The sequence below is a fragment of the Pelobates fuscus genome, chromosome 6 (genome assembly GCF_036172605.1).
Source record: "Pelobates fuscus isolate aPelFus1 chromosome 6, aPelFus1.pri, whole genome shotgun sequence".
NCBI lineage: Eukaryota > Metazoa > Chordata > Amphibia > Anura > Pelobatidae > Pelobates > Pelobates fuscus.
In genome coordinates, this window is record NC_086322.1 from 184,512,469 (window position 1) to 184,537,982 (window position 25,514).

Consider the following 25,514-nt stretch of genomic DNA (forward strand, 5'->3'; position numbering starts at 1 on the left):
GGCTTTCTTTAAACCTAATCAGTCTACTCTAGTACTGCTATTTATCCTATTTTTCCCCTTTAAGTCCTGGTATGGATTTATATAGATAATCATTTCTTGGGGATATTGGTCCCTATCAACTCAATAGCAATGCTCATTCTCTAGCTACACATTGTTGTTTGCAACCTGGTCCCATAAGTGCTCTGCTGGAATAAGATCTGGAGATCTTGTCATGCTTAAAAGAATTGTCATGCTTGAAAGAATGTTTGTTTTGTACCGGGAGGCTTTTTTACTACTGGAAGTAATGCTTTTCAAAATTGATAGACCTTAAAAAATCTACGTCATACCTAATTAAGTAAGCAGTGGCACAAAGATATTAGGGAACCACCATATTCCCTCCACCATTGCACCACCAAACTGTATCAACTCGGCTTGATAGACCCACAAACTCCCCTAGTTTACCACACATTCTAACATTATCTGATCAGTTTTCGGAATGTTTTTAGACTAAAGCACACTTTAACGAGAGAACAATCTATAAGGCATGCCTACTTTCTTTTTTTCAACTTTCACTCTTGTCTTTTAAATGTCACATTTACCTGCAATCCTCTTAGAGAGGTATGCAATATGTTCAGTATTTTCTTTGTTTACACCTGGGACAAACAATGACCTCTTGTCTCAAAAGCACTGCCATAAGCCAGCCTGAAGGAGCTCTGAACTACTGCCAACAGTAGTTCTGATGTGAATAATATTAACATTTTGCAAGATATATAACATCATTATTTCTGTACCGCATAGGATGCAATTATCCTTTGAATGTTCTATGAGTGGGAGTGGGGGTTCTGGGGTGAATCACGTTTTACTTTTGCGTTTGGAACTTAATGCTTAAACCTTAGTCAAAATTTGCCAAGTTCCTACATCATAAAAAGCAAGTTTTAAAGAGTCAAATGTACTTTTAAATGAGCACATTTATAAACTAAAAAGTATGTCAAAACAGCACAAGATATACAGCTGGGAGGCTGTAAAAAAAACACATATTCACCTATATTCTTCCAAAGTGTGCAATCCATTTCCCCAAGGCATTTATTAGCTTTATTCTAGTACATTACTACGAAAAATAAACGACACTCACTTGTCCCCGTTCTCATCTTGAGCTGCAGCTAGATGGCGCTGTACATTTAGTAATATCCTTACGTCCCCTGTTGCAGCATAGTTGAAAAGGGAAGCTGCATGATGTTTTGCTAGTTGCAGTGCCTTACCCAGGAAATGGCAATCTGTAACACAGTTTAGCACAGAAAACAGTCACAATAAATGTCACTGAAGGATGAGTGGGGATTGCTAACACAAGTCCAATGAAGCGAGTTAATAAACAACCAACATGACTGTTCGTGTGTGAAGAGGTCAGAAGTCTGGTCACTGAGCAGGAATAGAAACTAGCTCTATTCTACCATTGTATCAGGTTTTCCAATTTTGTATCTTCACTGACAGCGGTTAATTAGAGCATCCTATCCTGAGTCTCAGGAACCTAGGGAAGTCACCTGTCATATATGTTTCTTCTTTGGGTTGAAAAAGCATCATACTAGATCTTTACACTACTGTAACGTTTATAAGGTTCAGTAATATTTATATAAAGTCTGTAACTTATATTATGTTTATGCAATGTAAGAAAAATACATCTGTAGCTCATAGAGACACTTCACTGGGTATTATACATTACATGCTCAGCTTACAAACTTCCTGAAAATCATAAGTTACATATACATCACCTTAAAGGGATGTACTTATGTCCCCTCAACCATAACCTTTGAAATGTGTCAAGATGCTAATTTGAATTTGTATTAAATTGACCAACGCCTTCATGTCACTGTCCCTTATTGACAGTGCCAGGTTCCTCATTCTTTAAATATATACGCCCACGGCCCACCACCTACTCCTAAACCTACATCATAGGTACATTTCTGTACCTCACATACTTAAAATGCCCCAAGTAGCAATGATGCTTGTAATTATAAACAGTATTATAATATGATGCTGCAGGTTTTGTTTTTAATGTCGTGCAATTTTTCTTGTATGGACATTTAAATGTTTACTGCGGCACAATTCACTATACAAATGTTCTCTTTTTGTATGAGATGCAAAAAAAGGACTGTGTATGTATATGTTTGGGTTTCCCTTTAATGCATATGTGTACAAAGTTTTGTGCCACCGCACAACTTTATGTATAGCAATAGCCCTTTACAAATAAAGTATAGAGCGCTTGATTACCCCCTATACAGATGACATTAATGAACTTCACTACGGTTCCTTGGACAAAATTAATTTTTAGTACTTTCTTGGGGAGACCTGCCTGCTTAAAAAAAAAAAAAAACTAGGTCTCAATGTTTTTAGGTTAGTTTAATGTATCATACTGCCAATAACATATCACCAAAATTAACTCTTGGTTAAAGAAATCTAATGACATATAATTTTCATGGTGTAGATATAACTTGAGGGAACATTCCAACCTTCAGTATATGGAGGTACATGGGCATGATTACTGTCCATCTATCAACACATAGGTCTATCATTATGTAGACCTTTACTATATTACCAAAGATAACCCTTTCAGTTACAAGATTTTAGAATTTTCTTAGTACATTACTGTTATGGACGTAAATTAGGATTAGTAAAATGTCTATTTACTCTGTGCATCTGTGTTCATTTTTTACTGTGTTAACCTGGCTGCTAGAGCAACCCCTCCCCTCCTGTGTTCATTAACTGCTCAAACCGGCTGCTAGAAACTCCCCCTCCCATCGACTACCCTGTAGTATGTGCATTAGATGAACCACTTAACACCTAACTAATTATTGATGTATTTTTTCTGTTATCTATAATTATGCATGTGACGTATTTCTGTCTTCATAAGGGGCTCTCCGCCCCCTGATGAAACATTCCTGAGTTTTTCATCAACCTGGAACCTTGTGTCTGGTGTGAATTACTTTAGGAAGCATGCATTTGGACAGGGGCATATATACAAAAATTATCAAACACTTGATATGATCCACGACATTAGTAATTGTGCAGATTAACTCACAAGGGTTTTGTACTTACTGACAAATTTACAGGAAGCCTCTTGTTCTATTCCATGAGCGTCATGCCTGCCATCTTCCCCTTCTTGAGGTTTAGGACAGTCACAGGCACCTAAAATCTGTGTGTTCTGGGTAGCTTCAAACACTTGCTGGTCCATTTCACAGTTAGGCCACATAGCTAGAAACACACACATGAATTGATTAGAAAAAGGGGTTGAGTTTTCAAAAAACCTTAGATGTATGGAATGACTAAATACTAATCCATTAATTTCTGACAATGCATCTCCCCAAATACCTCACCCCTTATCCCATCTCCATGAGTCCCCCTTACACCACTTACCAGCTATATATTATTATGTCATTTGTTTTTGAAGGGCATTGGTCAGAAGACAGCAGGGTATGTGGTTAGGATTACCCAATCTGACTACCTGGAGTATAGCGCCAGCTCAGAACATGCCATATGTTCTCCAGCAAATGTAATGATAGTTTGGTGTTGCTGGGATTGTAGATCAGTGCAGTGTTGAACTGTATGCTCACCATGCTTTGTCCCTGCATTGGAGTTCATGGTGCCACCATGAAAATTCATTCCTCCATAATTATTATAGTTGTATGAAGTATAACCATAACCTAAAGAAAGACAAAACAGAATAAGTTCATTAAAGCACAGAAGCTTTTTCCTCTGGATGAATTAGAAAAAACAGACAATCTTACATATAATGTTTATATGAAATACATAATACAAAGTCATGATATAAGGTCCCAAGAAACAAATGCTCATTTCACTCCTGGAATTGTGATATTCCACATTTAGCTGGTTTAAACTACTGGTCAGAATTGCAACATGCTTCTAACACAGAAAAATGGCCTTCCTAAATAGTTGTTTAAATGGTTAAATAACCCTAGAAGGAAAAGTTGGGTAACCTGTTGGTAAAATAAATCCCACCATCATCACTTCAAGAATGGATCACTAATGTGGAATATATCCTATCAATCAGAGATATTAAACTGTAACAGCCACAGCAGCTCACAAACCTAGAAATATCTACAACCTCTATCTTTTATAGTTGAAATCCATGTCTCTTACAACCTTAATCCACATTAACACCTGACAAACTTGGTCTCCACAGCATCCCCAGCGCGTTGCAAATGCAGTTTGGACATTCCACTTGTATGGGTTTTTTTCTGTATATTTTATTCTTGTTCATTCAGCTTTTTTTGTACTAAGGGACATATTTTGGGGAAAACCTTATATAAATCGCTCTGCCTCTGCCCAGTAATGGCCTGATGAATATGTATTTTGCTACAGTGAAACTACCATTGAGTCAATATATCATATATATATATATATATATATATATATAAGTCCTGGTAATGAAAATAAACCTTTAATTTAAAAAAAAATATATGTTTTCTTGGGTTGGAATTTCCCTTTAAACTTGAGCGGTCAGATATTTTATTATTGCATAACTTGGCAGCTAATGGTAAGTGTGCTGTTAGCAGTAGTTCTTAACAGAGTGAGGGAATGAAGAAAGAATACTTGCATAAAATTGACAGTTCCGCTTTAAATTGTAATGTCATCATAAAGCCAAAGGCTGCAGTTTTTTTTTTTGTTGTTAGGTTTTTTTTTTATTCAAGATTTATTGAAGCAAGAATACGCATAACTATGACAAGAAGAAGTGAAGAAAAATGACATCACAGATATTATAAATATCAATATCATTAAGATACATCAAGACAAAAAACACCAAAACAGGTAAAAAGTTGTTAGAGTGACTTTTATCCTACCCCGCGAAATGCATTGCTTAAAGCGGGAGTGCCCAAAAGGTAGACCCCTAGATGTGTTGGAACTACAACTACCATGATGCTTTGAATGCATGTAGAATGACGAAGCATCATGGATGCTGTACTTTAAAATATTTGGGGATCTAGCTTTTGGGCAATCCTGGTCCAAAGCTATGCTGTTTAAGTCCTCTGAATAGAAAAGCCAGGGCTGTTACTTCCCAGCCCTCATACCAAGGCATACTGTGACGTCACACGTGCATGCTCAGTGCTATCAAAGTGCATGTTTACTGCCATCACGGCCTGTCATAGAGAATCCCTACATGCAATGATTCTCTACAGTAGAATCATAAGCGCATCATAGTACGTGCCGTGCATGCACCTATGGCCCCCAATGTTTCTCTATGAAGAGCATTGGACTGGACCGTCATGCTGGATGTACGCCTTTAGGATGACATCTCGAAGGGGAAGAACAGCTGGTAGAATCAAAGAAGGCACTAGAGATTAGGTGAGTAAATCATGTTTTTGTTTTTTTTTCATTTTACTGCACACTGGGTGGCCCAAAAACTAACAAGTGAAAGGTTTTGTATAGCTTTAGGAAAACAAATGTACATATTTGTATTCCTAACACTTTAGTGTCCCTTTAACTTAACTCATTAAGTGTCATAACGAGCTATCAAGAAAATGTTTAAAAGTGGAACATGAGAGAAGGATGAGGTGTGTTATATAAGGAGATGTACAAAATGTGTAGAGGCCTAAGTAGATCAAGCCAAACTCTAAAGTTAAACTACAGACCCATCTTGTCCACTCAGATGTTGCTTAAGAGATGCATACTATTTTATCTCTGATCATACATGTTTTTTTAGTTCAACCTAAATCTATAATTCAACACAATATACCATACAAAACTATATTATAATCTATACAACAGTAACATAATCCGTGATCACACCACATGTAACAAATAAAATTGCTTCAAGCATGTCAGAAATGTAATTTCCACTGTAGACAATGAAATCTGGATAAGCAATTTAGTTACCGGCTCAAAGAATTTATCAACGAATGCAATAACTCAACATAACATATTGCATTAAAATTTTATATTCTTCCCCATAATAGGACGGGGTATCACATTGCAATATATCCTGCAATGTAGAAGCATTAATCACATGTATTCCTGTACTTTTAAACAGGAAAATAATCCACATTTGCTGCTTCTACAAATGATCAATTACTTGTTTACACTACTTGTTTAGACAATCTAATAATACCCAACTATTTCCATAAATGGTTGCAAACCAAATGTGTTTTTTCAAACCACTCCGCAAACTCTCTCAGCTTGGAATTGCACTCTGACAAAATGAAAATGAATTAAAAAAATCGGTAATTTATCACATCTGCAAATTATTACGTTTTTTTGTCAATCTGTTTTTTATTGTTGCAGAATTGAAATACATGAGTCATAGCAAGAATGTACTTGACAGTAGTTCAGTAAATATGCATACAGAGCTAAACTCCGAAATATACAGCCTCTTTTTTTTTGTGTAATATACATCTAAGCATACGACAGTCTGTACTGTCTCAGGCTAATTGGGTGATGTGGAGAGAAGGTGCAATAGATGCTGTGGTGATAGGAGATAACTGCTCCATTTTTAAGATAATACACTGCTTGAAGGAAAATGTTGCTCATAAAACATGAAAACATATAGCATAGGATAAGTGTGCAGAAGAATGAGAACGTAAGTAAGATCTGGACACATGCAGAGAAGAACTGATTCAATGCATCTCTATGAGGAGATGCTGATTGGTCAGGGTTGTGTTTGACTTCTGCTGGCTCTGCCTCTGATCTGCCTCCTTGACAGTCTCAGCCAATTCTATGGTAAAGCATTGTGAATGGCTTCCAGAATCACTTCTAATGAGGTCAGCCAAGCAGGCAGATCAGAGGCAAAGCCAGAAGCTGCAGACTTGAATACAAGTGGGATTTTAATATATTTAGGAAGGCAAAGGAGGGCCAGGGGGAACTAGATGGTGGTTTTAACACTATGGGGTCAGGAATATATGTTTTAGTCCCTGACCCTATAGTGTTCCTTAAAGAATTATTGCATATTTTTCATCTGAGCTGCAAGCAGAGATTTTAAATATATTGACTATTTTCCCCCTAAGGAATACATTATTTGAAATGTTGAATCTGATAATTTTCATACCTACATATAAAATAATCTAATCTATAATTACCAATAATCAATGGTTTTCCTTCCCTTCTCAATCGATAAGTAATAAGGATTTCAGTTTTGATGGGAAAATTAAACGGAAAATAGCTCGGTAACTTGCTGTAAAGTCCAGAATTTCAGGAGAGTAGTGAATTAGGAGAGTACATTTTAAGAGGTGAAATCCATTCAAGAGACTACATTTTCAGAGTATCAGATCAGAATAATAAGTAGCGAGTCATGATAGAGTGATTAATCCCGAAATTCACATTACAAAAAATGATCCCTTCCTCTATTCTCCATAACATTTATAAATGTTTTCTTACCTCAGGTAACTCAAACCTACGAAGTTAACATTCTCCAATCAGATTTGGTGAGTGTAATATATGATATTAATCTATCATCGATTAATTAAATTAACCAATGTTTACCAAAATTTCCCTACCAAGTATAACTCTTGTCTGATGGTTTTAATGTATTCCCGTTTCCTGGAATTGTCAATTAAAATTCTCCTGACACATGTACATAGGTATTTATATCAACATACATATAAGACATGTCATTCATTCAAAAGATTTATACATTTTCTCAATTAGGTTCCAACACCTGTATAGTTAATACATTGCTAAACACAAATACAGACACCAGTCAAGCCATAAGACTTGCTTTTTCCACAGAAATCTCACTTTAACATTGCTCTCACTGCTGCAAGGGATTCTGGGTAGGCGTATGCATAAGAGCTCAACAAAGAACCACATTTTTGCCTCATAATTCCACTTTATACATGGATTCCTTGGAGTATGTGTCTGCTGTATACAACAGCTTTGAAACACAACTCAGGAAGAGGAGCAAAGCCAGCTGGCCCTTGTTAAATCCTGTGTGTACTTTCTGTGGTATGGAAGAAACTTGTATCTGTACTTAATCGCAGCCAAGTAGCACTATCAATAAACAGCTTTCTCTATACAGCAGGCATGATGATCAAATAGTCAAATTTACAGCTTACAAATCCATTCCAGATCGACAGTGATGCCTTGTCTGACTGCATGTAGCTGCATGTTGTATTACATTTAGTAAGAGAATAGGAGACATGTGCCAATTGCACGTTCATGGCAAGCCACATTTCACTGCAGATGAAGAAAGCTCCCACTTTATGGCTATTTATATTGAGCACACTTCATGAAGGCAGCACAAGCTGAAACATGAAACTGATGAGAATACAAAGGAGTGGGTTCATTACAAGACTCCCTGACAGGTAGTCAGCTACCAGCAACATTTAATGTGATGAAAAACAGTCAAACTTTACTTTGCTCAACATAATCGAAATTCTGTTTGAATTCATGTCTGTTAGTAAAAGATACACTGTGACATTGACTCTTATTCTGCACGTTTTCTTATTTAATAGTGTAAGAAAGAAAAGCCTAATGAGTGAATTAACTTTAATTGAATGAACCGTTTTACTGCCAAGTGATTTACAGATGTACATTGAACTTTCTAAAAAAAAATATAACTGTCTTTTTGACAAGTATATTTTCACAAAAGTATTTGTTAACTTGCCTTTATTTTTATCTTGCATAACATTTGTTTCCCTAAGTATATCTCTTTGTAATTTTGCCATGTAGTGCTTTAGGCATTGTTCTGTATAGTGTTACATCTGCAATTTGTTGTAAGTATGCCACTATAGGTTATGCGGATTAAACAGTGCCGGCGCAGTGCTGTTTAATCCGCATAACCTATAGTGGCATACTTACAACAAATTTCAGATGTAACACTATATGTCCTCCAATATTTCTGTCTACCATTTGAATCCATTTCCACACCTATCATTTTGATTTAATCTTTGCCAGATGTCTGTTAATGATCGTTAGAAAAACCTGTGTGGCAAAAAAAACCGTCAACACTATCCTCTGATAGAAAGTTACTAATAAGAGTATGCTCACTGTCACTCCATGTAGAAAAAAATAATATGTTGTATAAAGTGGCTTGTATATTTCTGTCTACACCAGAGCAATAATCAGTGCTATTTGAAACTGCAGGGCTGTATAAGAGGTACAATGCATTTTGGCAGAGAGTCTTAGGGACCAGAGTGTTGTGATGGCATGCAATGTCATTAGTCCTTAACGAGTAAACATAAAATTAGCTTTTAAATTTACCTTAGTCTGTGAAGTGCTACTGAGTGTCCATAGGACTGTGGATTTGGATATTGTAATAATATTTTAAATTACACAATTGTTAATCCCTTAAGGACTGAGCCAAATGTACACGTTGTGATCAAAACAAAACGTAAACAAAAACTTGAATTTGCGCTATATGTCTGTTCAGGCGTAATTCACCTCTTTCCTATTATGTGCACCCACACTTATTATATATCATTTTATTCAAGGGAAACAGGGTTTTCATTTAACATCAAATATTTAGGTATAAAACATAATTTAATATGAATAAAATATAAAAAAAATGGGAGAAAAAGATAAATTTGTAAAAAATATTTATACGTGACATTCTAACTGTGAATGTCATAATACTGTTTGATTTTACTGCAATAAAATACACATGTTTGTATTTAGCGATGTCTCACGTGTAAAACAGTACCCCTATGTACAGGTTTGATGGTGTTTTGGGAAGTTACAGGGTCAAATATAGCATGTTTATGTGACGAAGTGCTCTTCGCCTTGTGCCTGGATAGGACTACTTGCCAGCCTCTTGCCATGTGATTATGGTCCCTGGGAGACTTTGCCCTGTGTAAGCATTATTTGGGCTTATTGAATTTTGAAACACTTTTTCTGCCCCTTTGAATACATGAGAAGGTGTGCCCCTCCCCCGTTTCCTGTCTATTGTTCTCCAGCAGGGCGTTGCCCCAGGGACACTGCCAGACCTTACAATCACATGGCCCAGGGGGGCCGAAGAGGACGGAGGGGGACTCCCTGGGCTCCCAGCTGAGTCCCCATACCGCGATCGCCGGCGTGTGATCGCCGGTGACCGGGTAAGTAGAAAGGACGGTTTGGGTATTCTATGCTGTCCTCCGGCGTTTAGAGTCGGTTCCTTAAGGACAGCATAGAAAGCCCGTCGTCCTTAAGGGGTTAAAGAACCATTGATATTTTAACATAAATAGCATTACTTGTAAGCAGACTCTATTAAGTAGACTCTTTCAAGTAGGAGTTAGAAAACCAGGAGTTGCTTGGAGTGGTTTGTATACTGTGGAGAGTGATCGGCTCAACCGGACAGTTTGCTGTCTCCCGGGTGCTCGGGTCCGGCATGTTGCTGACAGAGTGGATGGATTATTGGGAGGGGCTGGGGATGACCCAGCGGTCATGGTCCATGTTGGTACCAATGACAAAGTAAGAGGAAAATGGAAGGTCCTAAAGAATGATTTCAGGGAATTAGGTAGCAAACTTAAGAAAAGGACCTCCAAGGTGGTATTCTCTGAGATATTACCTGTGCCACGCGCTACAGTGGAAAGGCAGCGGGAGATTAGAGAGGTTAATGCGTGGCTGAAGTCTTGGTGCAGGAAGGAGGGTTTGGGGTTTTTAGAGCAATGGGCCGACTTTGCGATTGGGTACAACCTCTATAGTAGTGATGGATTGCACCTAAACGGGAGAGGGTCTGCAGTGCTGGGTGATAGGATGGCTAAAAGGTTGGAGGAGATTTTAAACTAGTAGTGGGGGGGAGGGTCATAGCAATTTACAAAATGGAGATAGGACAGAAAGGAGATGGGCTTTAGCACAGTATAAGGAGGGGGAGGGGCAAGCTCAGAACAGAGAAGCTATGTAATGTTGATAATTCACAAAATATACAAGTGACGCATGATATTAAATGTATGCTTACTAATGCAAGGAGCCTAAATAACAAAATGGGGGAACTAGAGGCATTAGCATACACTAAACAATATGATATAATAGGCATAACTGAAACATGGTGGGATGAGACACATGACTGGGCAGTCAACTTAAATGGGTACATGTTATTTAGGAAGGATAGGAAAAACAAGAAGGGTGGTGGGGTATGTTTGTATGTCAACCATGATTTAAAGCCAAATCTTAAGCAAATGGAATGCGATGAGGAAAATGTGGAAGCTTTATGGGTAAATATCTGCTTGGGGGAAAAGAAGGGAAACCAACTATTGGTTGGGATATGTTATAAACCACCTAATATTAATATTGACGAGGAACAACAGCTGTTTGAGCAAATTGAGAAAGCTGCAAATCTGGGTAACACTTTAATTATTGGAGATTTTAATTACCTGGACATAAATTGGGACAGAGGGACTAGTAGCTCATCAAAAGGAATTAGGTTTTTAAACTTGTTAAATGACACCTTTATGTCACAACTTGTACAAGCACCAACTAGAATGGATGCTTGTCTGGACCTGGTTTTAAAAAACAACGATGATCTTTTGACCAACATTCAAGTAGGTGAGCACTTGGGAAATAGTGATCACAATATAGTGTCCTTTGAAATAAACTCAAAAAAACAAAAGCACATGGGGTATACTAAAACATATAATTTTAAAAAGGCCAATATCAATAAGTTAAGGGAAGATTTACAATATATTGACTGGCATAAACTCTTTAGTGAAAAGAACACTGAGGATAAATGGATCATCTTCCAACAAATATTAGAAAGGTACATTTCTCAGTATGTACCATTGGGAAATAAATATAAAAGAAACAAATTAAAACCAATGTGGCTTAGTAGAAAAGTAAAACAAGAGATTAAAAATAAGAAAAGGGCATTTAAATCGGACAAATCAGATGCATCTTATAAAAGATATAAAGAAGCAAATAATGCGTGCAAAAAGGCAATTAGACTTGCTAAACTTCAAAATGAAAAAATGATAGCTAAAGAGAAAAAAACCAACCCCAAAGCATTTTTTAAGTACCGTATATACTCGAGTATAAGCCGACCCGAATATAAGCCGAGGCCCCTAATTTTACCCCAAAAAACTGGGAAAACTTATTGACTCGAGTATAAGACTAGGGTGGGAAATGCAGCAGCTACTGGTAAATTTCTAAATAAAATTAGATCCTAAAAAAATATATTAATTGAATATTTATTTACAGTGTGTGTATAATGAATGCAGTGTGTGTGTATGAATGCAGTGTGTGTGTATGAATGCAGCGTGTGCGTATGAATGCAGTGTGTGCGTATGAATGCAGCGTGTGCGTATGAGTGCAGCGTGTGCGTATGAGTGCAGCATGTGCGTATGAGTGCAGTGTGTGTAGTAGTGCAGTGTGTGTGTATGAATGCACGGTGTGTGTATGAATGCACGGTGTGTGTATGAGTGCAGCGTGTGCGTATGAGTGCAGCGTGTGTGTATGAGTGCAGTGTGTGTAGTAGTGCAGTGTGTGTAGTAGTGCAGTGTGTGTATGAGTGCAGTGTGTATGAGTGCAGTGTGTATGAGTGCAGTGTGTATGAGTGCAGTGTGTATGAATGTAGTGTGTGTATGAGTGCAGTGTGTATGAATGCAGTGTGTGTATGAGTGCAGTGTGTGTATGAGTGCAGTGTGTATGAGTGCAGTGTGTATGAATGCAGTGTGTGTATGAGTGCAGTGTGTGTAGTAGTGCAGTGTGTGTGTGTATGAATGCACTGTGTGTGTATGAATGCAGTGTGTGTATGAGTGCAGCGTGTGTAGTAGTGCAGTGTGTGTAGTAGTGCAGTGTGTGTAGTAATGCAGTGTGTAAGAATGCAGTGTGTATGAGTGCAGTGTGTATGAGTGCAGTGTGTATGAGTGCAGTGTGTATGAGTGCAGTGTGTATGAATGCAGTGTGTATGAGTGCAGTGTGTATGAATGCAGTGTGTGTATGAGTGCAGTGTGTATGAATGCAGTGTGTGTATGAATGCAGTGTGTGTATGAGTGCAGTGTGTATGAATGCAGTGTGTATGAGTGCAGTGTGTATGAGTGCAGTGTGTATGAATGCAGTGTGTGTATGAGTGCAGTGTGTGTATGAGTGCAGTGTGTGTATGAATGCAGTGTGTGTATGAATGCAGTGTGTATGAATGCAGTGTGTGTATGAGTGCAGTGTGTATGAGTGCAGTGTGTATGAATGCAGTGTGTGTGTGTGTGTGTGTGTGTGTGTGTGTGTGTGTGTGTGTTGAAGAGCCTTGGTGGGGGGTGGGCAATTTTATTATTTTAAAAATATATATATTTTAATTTTTTTTATTTATTATTTCTTATTATTTAATTTAATTAACTTTTTTATTTTATTATTATTCATTTATTTATTTTTTCGTCCCCCCTCCCTGCTTGATTCATGGCAGGGAGGGGGGCTCCTTCCCTGGTGGTCCAGCATTGGCAGTTCAGTGGGGGGAGAAGGGGGCTGTCAGAGCTGTACTTACCTTTCCTGCAGCTCCTGTCAGCTCTCTTCTCCTCCTCTGCGCCGTCCGTGCAGCTCTTCTGTCAGCTCCCAGTGTAAATCTCGCGAGAGCCGCGGCTCTCGCGAGATTTACACTGGGAGCTGACCGAGGTGCTGAACGGACGGCGCAGAGGAGAAGGGAGCTGACAGGAGCTGCAGGAAAGGTAAGTACAGCTCTGACAGCCCCAGTCTGTATTATGGCAATGCAAATTGCCATAATACAGACTATTGACTCGAGTATAAGCCGAGTTGGGGTTTTTCAGCACAAAAAATGTGCTGAAAAACTCGGGTTATACTCGAGTATATACGGTACATAAATTCTAAAAAAAAAAAAAAAAAATGAAAGTGTAGGTACACTAAAAACTGAAACGGGGGTGTTAGTCAATGAAGACCAGGAAAAGGCAGGAATTTTAAATAACTATTTCTCCTCTGTATATATTAAGGAAGAACCCATGGCAATAGATGTGCAAATGATTGCTACTAAAAACTTGCAGAATAATTGTAATTGGTTAACTCAGCAACTAAAGAAAGTTAATATAAACAAAGCTCCAGGGCCTGACGGTATCCATCCACGTGTACTTAAGGAACTAAGTGTAGAAATAAGTGAACCTCTGTTTTTAATCTTTCAAGATTCTGTTCTTTCAGGAAGTGTTCCGGAGGATTGGAGGAAGGCAGATGTGGTTCCTATATTCAAAAAGGGTTCAAAATCCTTGCCTGGAAATTATAGACCTGTGAGCTTAACTTCTGTGGCTGGTAAAATATTTGAAAGGTTATTAAGGGATAATATTCAAGAATTCCTTGAGAAGAACATGGTTATCAGCAAAAATCAGCACAGTTTTATGAAGCACAGGTCGTGTCAAACTAACTTGATTGCATTCTACGAAGAAGTAAGTAGAAGTATAGATCAGGGTGTTGCAGTGGATTTTGCCAAGGCATTTGATACAGTTCCACACAGAAGATTAGTGTTCAAACTCAAGGAAATCGGTCTAGATGAAAATGCTTGTTCTTGGGTAGAACATTGGCTTAAAAACAGAGTACAAAGAGTTGTCGTTAATGGTAAATTTTCAAGCTGGACAGAGGACGCAAGTGGTGTCCCTCAGGGGTCTGTTCTGGGACCCCTTCTATTTAACATGTTTATAAATGATCTTGAAGACAGCATTGAAAGTCATGTTTCAGTGTTTGCAGATGACACAAAACTTTGTAAAATAATACAATGCGAGCAAGATATTACTTTGCTGCAGATGGATTTAGATAGACTGGAGGACTGGGCACTCAAATGGCAGATGAAATTTAATGTTGAAAAATGCAAAGTTATGCACTTCGGCGTAAAGAATACACAAGCAACGTATACCCTTAATGGAAGCGAATTAGGGATAACAACACCCGAAAAGGACTTGGGAATTGTTATAGACAACAAACTATGCAACAATGTGCAATGTCAATCAGCAGTGGCCAAGGCCAGTAGGGTATTGTCATGCATGAAAAAGGGCATCCATTCTCGGGACGAGAATATCATTTTGCCTCTTTATAAATCACTGGTAAGACCACACATTGAATATGCTGTGCAATTTTGGGCACCTGTTCTAAAGAAGGATATTATGGCACTAGAAAAAGTGCAGAGGCAGGCTACAAAATTAATAAAAGGAATGGAACATATCAGCTATGAAGAAAGGTTAACAAATGTAAACCTATTTAGTTTAGAAAAACGTCGCCTGAGAGGGGATATGATAACATTATACAAATATATTCGGGGCCAATACAAACCATTGTGTGGAAATCTATTCACAAACCGGACTTTACATAGGACACAAGGCCATGCGTTTAGACTGGAAGAAAGAAGATTTCGTCTAAGGCAAAGGAAAGGTTTTTTTACTGTAAGAACAATCAGGATGTGGAATTCTCTGCCTGAAGAAGTGGTTTTATCAGAGTCCATACAGATGTTCAAACAGCTACTAGATGCATACTTGCAAAAACAGAATATTCAAGGATATAATCTTTCAATGTAGGGTAATAACTGTTTCATCCAAGGATAAATCTGACTGCCATTCTGGGGTCAAGAAGGATTTTTTTTCCTAAATTGTTGCAAAATTGTGCTTCAAACTGTTTTTTTTTGCCTTCTTTTGGATCAACAGCAAAAAACAAATGTGAGGAAGGCTGAACTTGATGGACGCAAGTCTCTTTTCAGCTATGTAACTATATAACTATGTAACTATGTAACATTTATGTAAAGTAACAAATATATATGTTGGAAAGCCATTTGGTCTGAATTTGTGTGAGGAGTTATGATCCCTATTTAAACTCCTTCCCCCCTAATTACCTTTATCATGCAAGCTGTTTGTCCCCACCCACCTACACCCATCTATATTTACAATTCACCTTTGTGGTCCCTCTTTTTATTACAGGCCTATTCGTACGTTGGTTTCGGCACACCTTAACCAACTTTGCTTCTCCTTCTACATTCCATTACGTATTAGATATATAGACATAATCTTGCACACAAGGGTTTCAATAATATTTGGCCTGGTGCAACGTTTAGCAGATAATCCACATTACATAAAAACGGCACTCTGGAGAGTTCTTGTTAAAGAACATAAATTACAGTTTTTTTTGTCAATGTTTCAGTTTGACAGCGCAAACGTTCTTTGCACTTTCAAACTGAAACTTTGACTACATAAATAGTAATTTGTGCTCTTTACCAAGAAGTCTTTAGAGTGCTGTTTTTATGTAATGTGTGCATATATATATATATATATATATATGTCTCAAAATTATTTAATTTGCCTGTGATTTTCATTGTTTGTTTAACTTACCTCCCCCTATTCCTGAGCATCCTGGCCCACTTCCATATAAACCACCACCTCCTCCAGAGCCCGCACCACTGCCACCACCAAATCCATCAGAGAAATTAGGCATGAGCTTCTGCCGCTTTCTCATTACTTCTTCCTTATCTAATGAAAGTAAATGTATCAGTTATGTAAAGACAAAAAAACATGCAAATGCCAGGGGAGAACCTGGATTAACATAACACATATTTTAAGGGGCACAATTTTAAGAAAAAAAAATGCTATGCCTATTGATACATGTTGTATATCACAATGTGACAGAATGCTTAGTTAATAAGGCAAAACGAATAGCTAAAAACATTGAAAACCAGGACTATCTTATTGTCCCTCATGTCACCCACTAGTATTACCACAAACACAAGTGTCATGTCAACGCTAACACAGGACAGAAGAAGAGGATTGAGCAAAGCACAGCATAATACACGAGCACTGTAGCAGTAATACCAGTGGTAATTTAAACAAGTACAATATACATTTTTACCTTTAATTTCTGGATAGTAAAGAAATGGTTTGGGTTCACTTGTTTCGTAATCTGATTTCCTCCGAAGCTGGACAAACACAGATGTCGACTTTGTGATATTCACATCTCTGTACTTTGGGGTTTTGAAAACGATGGCAAACTAAAATTAGAATGAAATATTTGATATTATTAAATAAATGCATGATATTATTAAAGTATTCTGAACGTTTATACAGTTCTCATTACATCAGAATTTAATAATGGCAAATAAAAATATCACGTATTTGTGGAGGGAATATGTATCAAGTTTTGTGGAGGGAATATGTATCTGTGTTGTAGCTTTGTAAGTGTTGCATTTATTATGATAATGATAAATAGAAGATATATTGTCTGTAATGTCTACACATAAAAAAAATTATATATATTGCTCCAAAATGCATACCACAACTGCTCATGGGGGTCATCCAATGTTTCCCTATTTCCATAATTAAAAGGGCACTACAACCACTCTAATTACCCTTTCTCCTAGTATAGGTTATGATTCAAGAAGCTCCTCTGTCCTGCATCACTTTAATCTGTTCATTATAACACCTGTCATTTACAAAAAATGCTGCAGCAAAAACCGTATCTCACTCACTGTGTAAAACTGCAGCTTTTATCTGGCTCCTAAACCCAGAGAACTTATATAGCTTTTTGAGAGTTTAGCAGATGTGTATAGGCTGCAGTAAAGTGTTTATTCGCTTTTTAATTTGCTTTATTCATGTCTTTTTATGAATGAAACCACTTATTTGTGATGAACTACACAACCCAGAAAGCTAAAAAGCAGCAAATAGCCACAGAACACCATTTTATAACCACATACACTTTACACTAAAACCAGAAATCTGTTTGAAAGCACTCCTGGATGCTATTAGATAATTAACATCAACAGCAAATGGTTAATTGGAGAAATTTAGACATACAGTTGCAAGAAAAAGTATGTGAACCCTTTGGAATGATATGGATTTCTGCACAAATTGGTCATAAAATGTGATCTCATCATCATCTAAGTCACAACAATAGACAATCACAGTCTGCTTAAACTAATAACACACAAAGAATGAAATGTTGCCATGTTTTTATTGAACACACCATGTAAACATTCACAGTGCAGGTGGAAAAAGTATGTGAACCCTTAGACTAATGACATGTCCAAGAGCTAATTGGAGTGAGATGTCAGCCAACTGGAGTCCAATCAATGAGATGAGATTGGAGGTGTTGGTTACAGCTGCCCTATTAAAAACACACACCAGTTCTGGGTTTGCTTTTCACAAGAAGCATTGCCTGATGTGAATGATGCCTTGCACAAAAGAGCTCTCAGAAGACCTACGATTAAGAATTGTTGACTTGCATAAAGCTGGAAAGGGTTATTGTTAAGACCTGCAGTGGTTATGGTACTGCGGTCTTCTATTCCTTTCCCAACAGCTGAGCATAAGTGATTATAGCTGCAGCAGGGAGTAGAGGGATAGTATAGATGAATGCAGCTTCCAAGACGATTCTCCCCAGCAAATAGAATATTCCCCAAACATGAGCCTAGACTTCATGAAGGGTGTAACAGGAATGAGGTTTATTGAAAACACACTGGCTTTTATGAGAAACCCTCCTGCAAGAGGACCTCCCACAGCAAACAAAGACATTAACCAATCATCATACAGTTTTACAGTAATACACGCCTTCCCTCTGCCTGGAAGATATTGAGATAAGTTAAGGAATAAATCAATTATCTCCAGGCAGAGGGCACACAATTTTCCCAAAAGTTGGAACACCCTTTCCCCACAAGGTATCCCCACAAATTACATATCCCCTGATAGCCCCGATCTGGGGGACAAACATATCCAAATTTCACCAAGATCGGTTCAGGGGTTCTTAAAAAGTATGGAAGTCATGTTTTACTGGCCACACACAAGGCTCCTGCCCAAAACAGTTCCACCAATTCAGCGTGTGTGGTCGGTCACTTCAGAAAAGGGTAAAAAACGAACAAAGTACCGAATGGATCCTCCTGGCTCATAGGAGCGATTGCTCCCCTTGTCCCTACGGACAAAACTACCGAATACCGAATTCTGGCTGTTCGGTAATTAAGAGAAGCAGGCGTTCGGTAGTTTCAGCGGTGGTTCGTGAGGTTGAGTGTCCGATTTTAGTTCCAGACACTCGACGACCAAGTCCCGCCGGCTCCCCTCGTGCGAACAAGATGGCCGCCGTTTTCTATTCCACGTGGCATTCGGCTATACGAACAGCGGCCGCCCAGGGAGCACTTAGACGGTTCTTTTGAACTTAATGAGCCAGGAGGGTGGTCGGTGTTCGGTAGTTTACAACTACCGAACCAATATTCAATACCCATGCAGTACATGGAGGAAACAAACTGAATAAAGAAGAAAATGTTAAATAAAAGTCTATTTTCTTCACAGTTCTAAAAGTATCTCCAAAAGCCTTGTTGTTCATCAGTCCACGGTAAGACAAATTGTCTATTAATTTAGAAAGTTCAGCAGTGCTGCTACTCTCCCTAGGAGTGGCTGTCCTGTAAAGATGACTGCAAGAGCACAGCGCTCAATGAGGTGAAGAAGAATCCTAGAGTGTCAGCTAAAGACTTACAAAAGTCACTGGCAAATGCTAACATCTACAATACGTAAAACACTAAACAAGAATGGATTTCATGGGAGGATACCACAGAGGAAGTCACTGCTGTCCAAACAAAACATTGCTGCACGTTTACAGTTTGCACAAGAGCACCTGGATGTTCCACAGCAGTACTGGCAAAATATTCTGTGGACAGATGAAACCAAAGTTGAGTTGTTTGGAAGAAACTGTAACGCTCAATTGTTGATAAGATGGAAACAACTGCAGATTTCTGAGTTTGATAACGTTTATTACTTTAAATAAAAAAGATAATCAAAATGAACTGTCTCTTTAATTCCTGGCAGGTTATAACCAGCAGCGGTGTTTGAAGTTGTTTTAGGATAAGGTAATTTTAACACAACCAGCGAGAAGTTCCAAAGTAGGATGCAGATAAATAAGTAGGTGTTGGAAATAAGATTATGAGTTGATGTGGAGCAGATAGCGAACCACTTAGATTTAGGATGGTTATATATTAAGGTTGAGCCAATCTGGTTTACTTAACTTATGAAGGAGTGATAATCCAAATTGGTGATGGAGATTCCAGAGAGAATCGAGGTTGCAGCAGGCAAGAGAATATCCAAAAACAGTCCGAGGTCGTAGGAGAGGAGAAGGAGGGTAAATGATTAAACAGTCCGGGTCCGATACACAGTAGAAGTAATTATTCAGTTTGAAGTTCGCGGGAGCTTTCGAGTTGATCAAGCACTGTGGTGTTGACGCGGACTCTCTATGAACCCTGGGAACGACCACGTCATAGGAGGGGGAGTGGCCGCGCTCCGAGAACCCGGAAGTCCACGGTTAGCGAATGCCGGAAGGTCTGACAGAACCCCCCTCATAAGAAGCAGCCACCGGATGCTGTCAACGAGGTCTGGATGGGTAGCGAGCATGGTACGCGTTGATAAGTCGACGAGCGTGCACCGCGGAGGACGACACCCATGAGTCTTCGTCAACTCCGTAGCCCTTCCACCGGACAAGATATTGTAAGGAACCACGATGGATTCGTGAGTCGAGAATCCTCTGAACCTCGTATTCCTCTTCACCTTGTACCAGAATGGGATCAGGAGTGGTATGAACATCCCTCATGAAAGGGTCGGAGTGGTGTGGTTTAAGCAACGACACATGGAAGACTGGATGCAGCTTCATGGTAGGTGGAAGTTTCAATCTAACCACGTTTTCGTTGATGAGTGACAATATACGAAAAGGCCCAAGGAAGAGTGAACTTAGTTTCTTTGAGGGACGGTTGGTAACAATGTTTTTTGAAGAGAGCCATACTAGATCACCAACCTTGTAAGTAGGGGAAGGTCGTCTACCAGTATCGAAAAACTTTTTCTGAGCAGATGATGCATTTTTAAGGTTATCACGTAACCTGAGGAAGAGGGCAGACATGAACGAGTTATGGTTGGAGACGTATGGATTAGAAGAAGGAAGTCCTTGATCGGGGAATGAAGAAGGATGGAATCCAAAATTTGAGAAGAATGGAGTCATTTTGCTACTAGAGTGTACCGAGTTGTTGTATGAGAACTCTGCCATTGGTAACCACGTGATCCAATCATCTTGTAAATGAGAGCAATAACATCGCAAGTATTGTTCAAGACATTGGTTAACTCTCTCTGTTTGTCCGTTGGTTTGAGGATGATAGGCTGAAGATAATTTACGTTGAATGTTGAGGGAGGAACACATCTCATTCCAGAATTTGGAGGTGAACTGTGTTCCTCTGTCTGATATGATTTCTTCAGGAAGACCATGAAGTTTCACGATGTTGTTGATGAATACTTTTGCAAGTTCAGATGAAGAGGGTAATTTCTTTAAAGGAATAAAATGGGACATCTTGGTGAAACGGTCTACCACTACCAGAATGGTGGTATGATGTTGCGAAGGAGGGAGTTCTACCAAGAAATCCATTGAGATGGACTGCCAAGGTCTTTCTGGAACAGGTAGGCTCAGTAATTGACCGAATGGTGGATGATGGTCAGATTTTGATCTCAGACAGGTTGGACAGTTTTTGACATAAGATTCTATGGTTCTGTCCTGGCGAGGCCACCAGTAATATCTTTTAGACAGCTCCAGTGTGTTTCTTGTACCAGGATGACCAGCCAGAGGGGAATCATGAATCAGGGAGAGTATTTTATTCCTAAACAAGGGAGGAATGTATAACCTGTCTTTGAAGTAGTACAAACCGTCCTTTTTTGATAGATTGCCTTGTTTGGGAAGTTCAAGATCTTCTTCTTTGAGATGTTTAATATCATCAGTTAATGACGAAATAATACCTATGATTTTAGGAGGTTGAGTTTCGTTTGCAGGAAGATCTTGGTGAATTCTGGACAGGGCATCTGCCTTTTTATTTCTGGATCCAGGTCTGTAGATGATTTGAAAATTGAAACGGGAAAAGAAAAGATTCCAGCGTACTTGTCTGGCAGAGAGTGTTTTGTTGGAATGAAGATATTCAAGGTTCCTATGGTCGGTATAAACAATTACAGGAGTGCGTGTGTCTTCAAGTATGTGACGCCAGTTTTCGAATGCAGCTTTAATACTTAATAATTCTTTTTCTCCTACAGGATAATTTCGTTCAGCAGGAGACAAGGATCGTGAAAAAAAAGCTACTGGATGGAGAGGATCTTGAGGCGTTTGGTGTTGAGAGAGGACAGCCCCGATAGCTGTATCAGAAGCATCCGTTTCCATGACGTAGAGAAAAGCAGGATTAGGTAGTTGAAGAATGGGTGCACTTGTGAATCTCCGTTTTAATTCATCAAAGGCTGCTTGAGCCTCTTCGTTCCAAGCAAAGGACCGTTTACTGCTATTGAGCAGGTTGAGGGGATGAGCAACCTTGGAGTAGTTTTTAATGAACTTCCTATAGAAGTTGGCAAATCCCAGAAAACGTTGTAAGTCTTTAGTATTAGTAGGAGTAGACCAGTTGACAATGCAATCTATTTTGGAGGTATCCATACTTATTGAATGAGGGGAGATAACATATCCCAAAAAAGTGATTTCATTGACTTCAAATATACATTTTTCTGGTTTTGCGTATAATTTGTGTGTTCTTAATCTGGATAATACCCATCTCACGTGTTTTCTGTGTTCTTCAAGGTTGTTGGAGTAGATGAGAATATCATCTAAGTAAATGATGACACAAACATCTAGGAGATCTCGGAAGATATCGTTAATGAAATGCTGAAAGGTTGCAGGGGCGTTACATAGCCCGAAGGGCATGACAAGATATTCGTAAAGACCATATCGGGTTCTGAACGCCGTTTTCCATTCATCATTGGCTTTGATTCTAACAAGGTTATATGCCCCACGAAGGTCAAGTTTAGTGTAGATGGTAGCTGTTCTTAATCTTTCGATCAGTTCATTGATCAGGGGAAGAGGGTAACGATTCTTGATAGTTATTTTATTTAAAGACCTGTAATCGATGATTGGCCGAATAGTCTGGTCCTTGTTTCTTACAAAAAACATGCTGGAAGCGGCTGGTGAACAGGAAGGTCTAATGAACCCCTTCCGGAGGTTTTCATCTAGGTATTCCTTGAGGGTTTTTAGCTCTGATTCAGAGAGGGGATAAATATGTCCAAAAGGGATAGGAGCACCAGGAACAAGGTCAATCGGACAATCATAGGGTCGATGAGGAGGAAGTGTCTCTGCTTCCTTTTTACTGAACACATCAGCGAACTCCGAATAGCTGGAAGGTATAGTGGATTCCCTAGTAACATGCAAAATGGGGATGTGTTGTAGACATGTTTTCTGGCAATATGCAGAGTTAAACGTGAGAGAGAAAGGAGCCCAGGTAATAAGTGGGTTGTGAGTCCGTAACCAGTCTATCCCTAATATTATAGGATAAAGAGGAGAATTTATGACATCAAAAATAAGAAATTCAGAATGGACATAATTAGTAGTAGTCCTTAAAGGGACAGTTTCAAGGCGAATGGGCCCCGAGGAGATTAAGGAGCCATCAATAACTCTGACAGAGACGGAATTACGTTTTTGAACACAAGGAATTTTATTTTTTGTAACAAAGGATGAGTCCAGGAACACCCCATTAGCACCGGAATCAATAATGGCCTTAGTCGTAATTCTTTCTTTGTCCCACTGTAATATGAGAGAGACAGAGGAGAAATGAGAGGTTGGTTTAGAAGGAAGTACACTCATTATAGTCGTGGTAGAACCATGCTTACTGCCTCTTGGACGTTTCAATAGGGGACAGTCTGGGACCACATGTTCTTGCGAAGCACAGTACATGCAGAGGTTCAGTTGTCTTCTTCTGGTTCTCTCTTCTGGAGTAAGAGAACTTCTCACAACCCCTATTTCCATAGGTTCAGCGGGAGTTATAGGTTTCTCCGGTGCCTTTGAAGAGGTGAAGGGTTTTTTCCATAGAGAGCTAGTGAGTGATTTCTCAGCTTTTCTTTCCCTAAGTCTTCTGTCGATACTGATTGACAGTTGAATAAGTGTATTTAGTGTAGTAGGTAGTTCAGTTCTGGCGAGCTCATCTTTGACAGCTTCAGATAACCCAATACGGAACTGGTTACGTAGAGTTATGTCATTCCACTGAGTTTCAGGTGCCCATCGTTTGAATTCAGCAATGTAATCTTCAACAGGCCGGTTTCTTTGCTGCAGTGTTCTAATGGTTAAATCTGCAGTCGCTTGTTTGTTTGGGTCTTCGTAAAGGAGAGACATGGCTTCAAAGAATTCATCCAGAGAATCCAATATGGGATCATCATTCTCAAGAAAGGAATGAGCCCAGGCCATGGGTTCACCTCTCAAAAATGAAATAACAGAACAAACTTTAGATCTTTCTGTGGGATATGATCGGGGTTTTAATGCAATCAACAACTTGCAGGAATTGATGAACTCTCGGTATTGGGACCTGTCTCCAGAGAATTTTTCGGGGTTGGAGACAGCAGGGTCACTAGCCGAGTGTGTAACTGTGTGAGGAGTATGGGTTTGCAAGTCCCTTACATAAGTAAGGATTCTTTCATTGGTGATCTGTAGATCTTGCATGCCTTGAGTGAGAGTATCCACCCTTTGGTTTAATCTGGTGATTTCAGAAGTGAGATCTGCTGTATCCATTAATTAGGCTTGATCAATCTGTAACGCTCAATTGTTGATAAGATGGAAACAACTGCAGATTTCTGAGTTTGATAACGTTTATTACTTTAAATAAAAAAGATAATCAAAATGAACTGTCTCTTTAATTCCTGGCAGGTTATAACCAGCAGCGGTGTTTGAAGTTGTTTTAGGATAAGGTAATTTTAACACAACCAGCGAGAAGTTCCAAAGTAGGATGCAGATAAATAAGTAGGTGTTGGAAATAAGATTATGAGTTGATGTGGAGCAGATAGCGAACCACTTAGATTTAGGATGGTTATATATTAAGGTTGAGCCAATCTGGTTTACTTAACTTATGAAGGAGTGATAATCCAAATTGGTGATGGAGATTCCAGAGAGAATCGAGGTTGCAGCAGGCAAGAGAATATCCAAAAACAGTCCGAGGTCGTAGGAGAGGAGAAGGAGGGTAAATGATTAAACAGTCCGGGTCCGATACACAGTAGAAGTAATTATTCAGTTTGAAGTTCGCGGGAGCTTTCGAGTTGATCAAGCACTGTGGTGTTGACGCGGACTCTCTATGAACCCTGGGAACGACCACGTCATAGGAGGGGGAGTGGCCGCGCTCCGAGAACCCGGAAGTCCACGGTTAGCGAATGCCGGAAGGTCTGACAGAAACACACAACACTATGTGTGGCGAAAAAGAGGCACAGCATGCCAACATCAAAACCTCATCCCAACTGTGAAGTATGGTGGTGGGGGCATCATGGTTTGGAGCTGCTTTGCTGCGTCAGGGCCTGGACGGATTTCTATCATCGAAGGAAAAATGAATTCCCAAGTTTATCAAGACATTTTGCAGGAGAACTTAAGGCCATCTGTCTACCAGCTGAAGATCAACAGAAGATGGGTGTTGCAACAGGACAATGACCCAAAGCATATAAGTAAATCAGCAACAGAATGGCTTAAACAGAAGAAAATACGCCTTCTGAAGTGGCCCAGTTAGAGCCCTGACCTCAACCCGATTGCGATGCTGTGGCATGACCTCAAGAAACCTCAAGAAAGCGATTCACACCAGACATCCCAAGAATATTGCTGAACTGAAACAGTTCTGTAAAGAGGAATGGTCAAGAATTACTCCTGACCGT

The 25,514-nt window shown here is 39.1% G+C and overlaps 1 protein-coding gene across 1 annotated transcript in view; it reads right to left on the reverse strand.

Annotated features, from left to right (window-relative positions):
• Positions 1–25,514, reverse strand: part of NFKB1 (nuclear factor kappa B subunit 1) — a 114,001-nt gene that overhangs the window by 29,026 nt on the left and 59,461 nt on the right. The window contains exons 11-15 of the mRNA XM_063458562.1: positions 16,708–16,846; positions 16,194–16,331; positions 3,585–3,674; positions 3,070–3,225; positions 1,112–1,253 (exon numbers count right to left, since the gene is read on the reverse strand). Coding sequence (XP_063314632.1) covers positions 1,112–1,253; positions 3,070–3,225; positions 3,585–3,674; positions 16,194–16,331; positions 16,708–16,846 — 665 coding nt within the window. The remainder of the gene's footprint in view (positions 1–1,111; positions 1,254–3,069; positions 3,226–3,584; positions 3,675–16,193; positions 16,332–16,707; positions 16,847–25,514) is intronic.